At 57.7% G+C, this 7,663-nt stretch overlaps 4 protein-coding genes across 4 annotated transcripts; 1 reads left to right on the top strand and 3 right to left on the bottom strand.

The window, feature by feature from the left end:
- Positions 1 to 129: 129 nt before the first annotated feature.
- BJ171DRAFT_479948 (uncharacterized protein) lies at positions 130 to 1,555 on the bottom strand (the record flags this gene model as incomplete). The annotated part of the gene is made up of 7 exons (XM_053108925.1): positions 130 to 187; positions 271 to 283; positions 468 to 640; positions 749 to 808; positions 949 to 1,052; positions 1,091 to 1,273; positions 1,484 to 1,555. Coding segments are annotated over 7 exons (663 nt in total), but the record flags the coding sequence as incomplete, so codon positions are not given.
- Positions 1,556 to 1,776: 221 nt separating this feature from the next.
- On the top strand, positions 1,777 to 3,320 carry BJ171DRAFT_530895 (uncharacterized protein). The gene is made up of 6 exons (XM_053112757.1): positions 1,777 to 2,093; positions 2,216 to 2,283; positions 2,385 to 2,443; positions 2,473 to 2,757; positions 2,865 to 2,951; positions 3,109 to 3,320. Exons 1-6 carry the CDS (start codon positions 2,056 to 2,058, stop codon positions 3,187 to 3,189), a joined length of 618 nt encoding a protein of 205 aa, XP_052962181.1. The 5' UTR covers positions 1,777 to 2,055; the 3' UTR covers positions 3,190 to 3,320.
- Positions 3,321 to 3,457: 137 nt separating this feature from the next.
- Positions 3,458 to 5,096, bottom strand: BJ171DRAFT_530892 (HAD-like domain-containing protein). The gene is made up of 7 exons (XM_053112756.1): positions 4,946 to 5,096; positions 4,722 to 4,799; positions 4,557 to 4,586; positions 4,348 to 4,425; positions 4,109 to 4,192; positions 3,932 to 3,969; positions 3,458 to 3,813 (listed from the first exon to the last, which is right to left on the bottom strand). Exons 1-7 carry the CDS (start codon positions 5,000 to 5,002, stop codon positions 3,594 to 3,596), a joined length of 585 nt encoding a protein of 194 aa, XP_052962180.1. The 5' UTR covers positions 5,003 to 5,096; the 3' UTR covers positions 3,458 to 3,593.
- A 150-nt stretch (positions 5,097 to 5,246) lies between these two features.
- BJ171DRAFT_530890 (kinase-like domain-containing protein) lies at positions 5,247 to 7,661 on the bottom strand. Its single transcript, XM_053112755.1, has 2 exons — positions 7,094 to 7,661; positions 5,247 to 6,471 (listed from the first exon to the last, which is right to left on the bottom strand). Exons 1-2 carry the CDS (start codon positions 7,490 to 7,492, stop codon positions 5,572 to 5,574), a joined length of 1,299 nt encoding a protein of 432 aa, XP_052962179.1. The 5' UTR covers positions 7,493 to 7,661; the 3' UTR covers positions 5,247 to 5,571.
- Positions 7,662 to 7,663: the final 2 nt, after the last annotated feature.

Here is a 7,663-nt window from a genome sequence, read left to right as displayed (position 1 = left end):
AAGCATCCAGCCTAGGGTTGCAGTAAACGAAGGTGCCTGATCGCCATTTCGTGTTAGCTCCCAATATATGGATGACTCCCCTCTGTTGCTTCGAATCGTGTGACTTACCTGGCACAGCCCGGAACTCACATACTTGAGCCCCAGCACAGCTCGGCCAGTGATTGCGCCAGTATGAGGGAACTTGTATCTGAAGAACCACAAGGCACTGAGAGTTAGATATTTCATTCGATCCGAGTGAGGAGTATGGATGCAATACCATGGGTCACTTACGTCTTCGGAATGCCTGTTTGAGTGATTAGGAAACGGTATTGAGGATTGAGACAGAGGTCAAATAGGTTTCTAACCGTTGCTTCAATGTCTGTCATCTACTGTCGCAACCGCTAGAGCTCAACTTCCCATGCTCGACCTTTGTGGCTGGACCTTGGCTTATCAGCAATCCCAGGCACTCGCATACTCCTCTCACATACCGGTTGTTCCGGAGGTTCCCAAATAGGCAACAAACTCATTGAGAGGCTCACAGACTTCGAGGGACGGAGATGGAATGTCGTCCAACACCGGGAAGGTGGTAGCATCGACCAGCGTCACGCCTTCGGTGCGGCCGGGCTTGGTGTGGTGGTAGAGAATGTACTTGATTGCATGTCTGTCGGTTGATGGTGATGTGAGTGTCAGATCGGGATCAGGCATAGCTGACTCGATTCAACCCCCGGACCAGCCTGCTCATCCTAACGACAACATGGCAGGGACATACCTCTCGCACAGGGCCTTGCGGGCTGCAGGAGGCAGGTTGAGGGCAAAGTTGAGTGTTTTCCTGGATTGAAGGAGGATCAAGAGACAGGTGAGACTCGACCCTTGACATGGCACGGAGCAAGGGTTGAACATGTCCCTTTCTTGAATTAGTGTTCACAACTCACAGCACAACATCACACCGCACCAATAGCGGATACTCACTTGCCCAGCATCCACACGGCGAACGAGTAGATCACCCAGCTGGCTTCAGCCTCGCAGAAGGTGCCGATGACGTCGTGGCCGTCATCGTTCCAGCCAGGGAGGGCCTTGAGGGCTGGGCGATCAAGTAAGCTCTTCTCCACACCTGGAGATAGCTGAAGCGCTCCGAGTCGCCGTTCTCGTATGTGTTAATCAGGAGAGCATCAGGCTCGTCGCGGGCAGTGTTGATGAGACACTCGACGGGATGGAGCCAGGGGCCCAAGGGATCGGGCTGGGAAGGGAATGTTGGTTGTTGGGAGACAGGGGTCTGTGAGGAGACATCTCGGTCCTTGGGTGGGGTTGCCAGCCCTCCAAAGCAACAGGAAAAGGCTCTGAGCATGGCGGAGAGGTGGGATGAGGAGAGACAGGAAGCAGCAATCGACGATGTGCAGACGAGGCAGGAGAGCGGTGACGAAGTCGAAGAGCGAAAGGAGAGGGCCACAGGGGAGGGGCAGAAAGGAGAGCAGGCGATGCCATTGGCAGCCGGCCGAGTTCGCACCAGTTCGTCAATGGCACTTGTGTCGTCAACAGATGTGCCCTTCCACCGATGGCGCTGAGGCCAGTCATGCATGGTTGGCCAATCCCCGGATCAGGCGGGAGCAAGAACAAAGCGGTTGCCATCCCGATCGCTCTGGTTCCCCGTTTTAACATTCATCAAGCTCGTGCTGCGTCTCTCATATCCATCGCCCCATGAACCCAAGACCGCTGCGTCGACGGCCTCCTTGCCAAGCCGATTTTCCTGCTGTCAAATTCGCATATCTCGCCAGCGCCGATGGTGTCGACGAGAACTTGCTGGTGTTGTTCCACGGGCTGGGTCGGTTGCCGATCTGGCTTGCTCTTCTCCCATCGCATCTTCGAGACCGCTCATCGACACCACGCGATTGTCATAAACCGACTGGATGCTTTGCGTGATAGATATCCAGATGACGTCGGATATCGTCAAATATTCCCGCACCATTCCATAATCTTTCTCTCGAGGCATGAGTCCCTCCACTGAAACCGACCACGCACCCATACCTCGTTGTCCATTCAGGAGACAACCCGGCCAACTTCCTGAGCTTCGGTGCCAAGATGCAACTGCCGCAAACAGCCTTGCTGGCCATTCGGGGGTAAAGCAGTCGGAGTGTACCGCCGAGAATGCGATGAGATGAGATGGTATGAGATGGACTGGTGTTGGCAGAGCTATCGAGTTTGCACTTTGACCAACTCCAAAACCCCACGGCATCTCAAGGCCATCCCCAATCCCATACTTTGACGACGGCACTGGATGGTTTCCGGCGTTTGATCAACTTGGAGAAGGTTGGTTCTCTTGATACTTCTGCTCTCTACTAGCTGCTGGTCTGGATCTGGATCTGGATCTGGATCTGAATTCTCCGTTTGACCCTCCTTTGGATCTCCAGAGATCTCGTGGTCGTCGCCCCAAGCTTCCACCGGCGTCCAGAACACTCGCAAGTTGCTTGTCGAGTTCTTTCGGCCTGTCTCATCGAGAAATCACCAGGCAGTGGGATAGGATGGCCCCCGGGTCAGATCTTCTTGCTTGGATTCGCGCAGGGAGGCACCATTGCTCTGGATCTGGCTCTCTGGGGCGATCTCGATGCACCTGGGCCTGGGCCTGCTCCAATCCTATGTGGTGGTGTGATATCGATCGCCGGAGGGCTCTTTGACGCTGCATCGTGCGTCCGAGCCAGTCTCCCCGTCGAACGCAGACAACTCTGGGCATTAGTCACCAAAGACGACTCGATCGACGCCTCCGTCGGCCTTGGAACACGGCAGGTTGGTGATTCACAGCTCCGGTGAACGGTCTGTGACGGCCAACAAACGAGCTGGAGCTAGAGCCATGGGTTGAACTGATTCCGACTGTGCTCGTTGCCTACTTCCAGCTGTCGAGGCTCAAGTCGCTTCTCGAGGACCATGTTCAAGTCGAAGTGATCAGCGGGAAACAGGGCATCTCCATGCCAAACAGCCATGTGAGTCATACGCCAAAGCATTTCGGCCAATGTCCATCACCTCCAGAGCCGCGTCGTTGATAATGTGGCAGTTCAACATAGTGGTCTGGTGGAGCCACAACCGCACACCGATTTCGCTCACACATTCTCGCTCTCAATCCCAGGCCGAGATGTCAAGATCTTCCAGTTTCTAGGAGCACATCTGGCGTTGCGGAATCTGAAGCTGGAGGCCATGTCGGATGTAGTCCAGATCAACTAAGGCTCACCCAAGAACAATATAGAGTGAATCCTGTTTGTTTCGAAACACATCGCCCACATTAGACTGACGGATCGCTGACAGATCGATGAGCGACTGCCGACCTGCAACTGCAAACTACAACTGCACCCGCCGATGTCGCCTGCGACTGACAGTAATGACCCACTTTGTCTCTGGCATTGTGTTCTTGGATCCCACTGCTCGATTGCCACGAGTGGTGCCGACCCGCACGCTCGGTATATGCTCCTGGCTGTGCCGCGCACTTGGCGATATTGAACGGAGCACATGGGCTGTATTCAGGATGCAGAGATATGTGGCATCGGCGTCAAAAGCAGAGCGGCCTGTTTCGATTCCGTGCGCGGTGAATATGTGAGGCTTGAATCTTCACATCATGCGCGAATCGAAGCTCACTCGTACGGCGGCAAGCCATACTTCTCGGGCTGGAATTCCTCCATCGAGCCCAGGACATCCGAGACACGTTCGCCCAGGGTAGGGTCATCGGTCTTGAGGTTGGGATCGGGAATCCAGACGACGGACATGCCGGCATTCAGGCCGGCGAGCACGCCCGGGTTGGAGTCTTCGAAAACGAGACAGGATCGCGGGTCGACGAGCGGGTTGCCGAGGGCCCTTGGCTGGCGGCCAAGAAACAAGTCGGGTTGCGGGGCTTGCCGTGCTTGATGCTGGGATCGTCGCCGCAGGTGATGTGGCCGTCGAAGAGGCCAAGAGCTCGCCGTTGAGAGAGGACTTGAGTTCGAAGGCACTTCTGTGAGAGCGGGTGGCCACCTATTTACCAACCCGGACGCCGATAGCAGGGTAGACGACAGATGCCGATGAGTCAGGACATGCCAATCCACCCTCGTTTCCAGGAAGCCATCCTCGTCCCCCCTCCTCGTCGCACCCCGAGCCTTTCCATAATCCGTACCGCAATGGGGATATTGTGTTTCTTCAGATGCGAGACGAGCTTCATGACGCCTGGGAGCGGACGGCAGTGCGGGAAGAGCGCCTCCTGACAAGCGTCCCGGGAATGGCCAGGGTGAGCATCTCGGTGCTCTCTGCTGTATTGAGAACGGCCAGCCATGGCCAGCTCCAGCGGATAGACAGATCGACAGAGCGGCCCACTGTCAGATGGCGGATGTTGCTCGGCGGATGTCAATGGCTTACGTGACCAGCGTTGCGTTCGGCTAGATATTCGTCCACGGTCATCGGGATCCCGAGGGTCCTGACGAGCAGCTCTCCCGCCTTGGATGGAGAGGGAGTGGAAGATCAGCAACCAGTCGATTCATGGCGTCGATCCAGGGTGTCGATCCAGGGTGTCGATCCGCGATGCCGATCCATTCGCAGCGAGCGGATAAAAATAGGAATTCACTTACGTCTCGCTCTTTCATCCCCATCATCTTGGACTGTTGGGAGCAGGGCAGCCCATGTCAGTATAGAGGCAGCGACGACGACACGGCGAGGATCGCGAGGGCCAATTTTGTGGCTATTGATGGGCAGTCTTGGGGCCTGACGGCACCAGCAATCGCTGGCATACCAACCTTCAGATCCCAGTCATAGGTCTTGCCGTACCGACTCACAATGTCATTGGTGACTTTGGTGTAGACGGCCTCGGTATCCTGGAGCCGGCGACGATGGTGGTCCAGCAGGGCGAGCGATCGACGGGTGTTGGCGTGTTGGAATGGTGAGCCAGAGAACAGGAGCCGGAAGGGATCGAGGCGACGCAGGCTCGTGGAGCCATTCGGCACCCAGGATGCATCCTCACCAGCAACAGGCCATCCATGTCGAATAAGACATGGGTGACAGGGGGGTCGATGCTCATGGCGGCTGTCGCTGCAAGTCGGCAAGTTGATCGGCGGACGAGGACGAGGACGAAGACGAAGACGAAGACGAAGGCGAGATCACACCAAACAGGATGAAAACGAGCTGTCTCGGCGCGTTTTGGAAACGCTGTGATGCGACCTTGATCACAGTCACCGCAGGAAACGACAGACAGCACTTCGGTAGGAGAGCACCATCGCCTCCACCAACCTCGGATGCACCGTTCTCGGCTTGCGACAGCAGAGTGCGGACAGCCATGAGCTATATATTTCGATCAATGCAGCGCGAGCGAGGGTGGGTCGGAGAAACGGAGCGCAAGAAGCACACAAAAAGAGAGAGAGGGGGGGGGCAGGCCAGAACAGATAGCGCATAAAGGTCTCACGTAAGGCAAGGCAGGAGGAAAGCTGTAGCGGTGCTAGAAGGCAGGCAGGCGGCGGCTCATCCGGAGAGTATGGACACATCGCTGCGACGACAGACCGGCGACCAGTCTGCCGGCCAGGATCGATCCACCGAGATGAGAATCATACCGCCCCTTGGCGATCACGGCTGCGATTGCTGCGGCAATTCGACTTATCCATAGTGAGGGCCACCCATGTGGTGGTTGGAGAGGTGCTGCTGTTGCTGCGAGCTCACAGCCTGGCTCATTTGCTGGCTGATCTGCTGGTTAATGTGCTGGTTCATCTGCTGTTGTTGGAGGTACTGTTGCTGCTGCTGTTGCATCAAGAGCTGCTGCTGCACATGGTGAGGCATGGCCGGGTTGGACTGGACGCTGGAGGCAGGGACGGCGCCGTAGACTTGGTTGGGCACGACGCGGCCGCCGCTGCTCATGGTCGAGGCGGAGGAGCCCGGTGCCTGGCCAAACTGCTGCTGTTGCGACGCTTGCGCCTGCGACTGCGCTTGCGCCTGGGAAGTCTGCTGCTGCGTTGGCGGCTGAGGGATGGCCTGGCGTCCCTGTCCGGCCGAGAGCGGCATGGTTGGCATGGCGGAAGGGAGAGCCAGCGAGGGGTCGTTGAAGTAGACGTGGTTGAGGGCGTCCTTGGCGCTGATTCTGTTCTGCGGATCGTACTGGAGCATGCGCTGCAGGAGGTCCATGCCATAGGGATCGATCATGGGCAGCTTGGCTGACAGGTTCTGAGGCGGGAAGTATTGGAAGCCCTTGCGGTAGTCTGGCAGCTCGACGACTCGGGGCCAGGTGGTTTCAGAGGGGGTGCCAAGGACCTTGAAGATCTTGATGAGCTCGTCGTCGTTTGTCTTTCCGGGGAAGAGGGGCTTGCCAGAGAACATCTCGGCCATGATGCATCCTGCGCTCCAAATATCGATCGAGGTGGAGTAGTTGCGCGATCCCAGCAGGACATCCGGGGCACGGTACCATAGTGTGACGACTTCGTTGGAGAAGGTGTTGACGGGGATGCCAAAGGCACGGGCGAGACCAAAATCGGCCAGCTTCAGTTCCATGTTGCGATTAATGAGCTGGAAGCGTGGTCACGGACAGATGTTATCCGGGGTAGGAGGGGGGGAAGAGCCCGATGGGTGGATGCAAGTGGACCCACAAGCATTGCAGTTGATAGATGTTTGGTGGGTGCGTTTGGACAAGGGAGATGGAGCAGGGAGGTTGTTGGAACAGAAGACGGAGACAGAAAGAACCCCGGTGAGTATCGCTGTCGGTCAAGGCGGACGGCCATCCCGCACAAGGTTGGGGTATCAAGGCGGGGGAATGGCAGCGCAGGCGGCGAAGCACGGCACACATCGGGCAGGAGAGGCGCCGCCGCCGCCGCTGCCGCAGAGTGGCAGCGTCGGCCGGCAAACCCCACCCCTCCGCCCGACTGCGAGGCAGCCAGCAGCAGGTCCGAAGGCCGGTTCCAAAAAGCGTCACCGAGGCCGGGCAAGAACGAGTGCGGTGACGATAACTGCACCAACGAAGCAGGCAGCGGCAGGAAGCAGCAGCGAGACGAGCCACGTCCACACCAGGAGGAGACTGCCGAGATCTGGCGTGCCAGGCCGGGCGCCAAGTCCAGGGACATAGCCGGCCAAGTGCCGCCGCCATCCAACACCAAACGGCAGCGCATCCAAGACCAGACAGAACGATCGGTACCAAGTTTTGGGGTTTGAGGTCTCGATGCAGAACCCGGTTCTCGTGGCAAAAGGCAATGCCCTTCAGCAGCTGGTACATGAACTTTTTGACAGTCATGGGATCCAAAGCGCCTTGGTTTCCATGGGTATCCATGAACTTCTTCAGGTCCTGGTCCATGAACTCAAAGACCAGGGTGAGGGTTCGGTCGGTGTGAATGACGTCGTAGAGGCGGACAATGTTCTGGTGGCGGAGCTCCTTCATCAGCGAGATCTCTCGGATGGCGGTTGAGGGGGCGCCCTCCTCTGGATCGAGGTGGATTTCTTTGAGGGCAAAGATCTCGTTGGTGAGTCTGTTCTTGCCCTTGTAAACGGTGGCATAGGTGCCTTCGCCGAGCCGCTCCAGTCGCAGGTATCGTTCCATGGCGAAAGCGTGAGCAAGAGAGAGGCGGGTGGGTGGTGGAGCAGGTTCGACGGGACCTGAGGAGGCGACGGCAGGGGGGAAGCTTTGGAGGAGACAGGCGATGGAGGTGCAGGAGGGCTCCGGGGGATTTCGGCAGACAGCCCGAGGCGAGCAAGCAGGCGGCAGAGGCGA

This window comes from Polychytrium aggregatum (assembly GCF_025602895.1).
Source record: "Polychytrium aggregatum strain JEL109 chromosome Unknown BJ171scaffold_77, whole genome shotgun sequence".
NCBI lineage: Eukaryota > Fungi > Chytridiomycota > Chytridiomycetes > Polychytriales > Polychytrium > Polychytrium aggregatum.
Note: the sequence above shows the minus strand (reverse complement) of the source record. Positions and strands in the feature narration are given on the sequence as shown.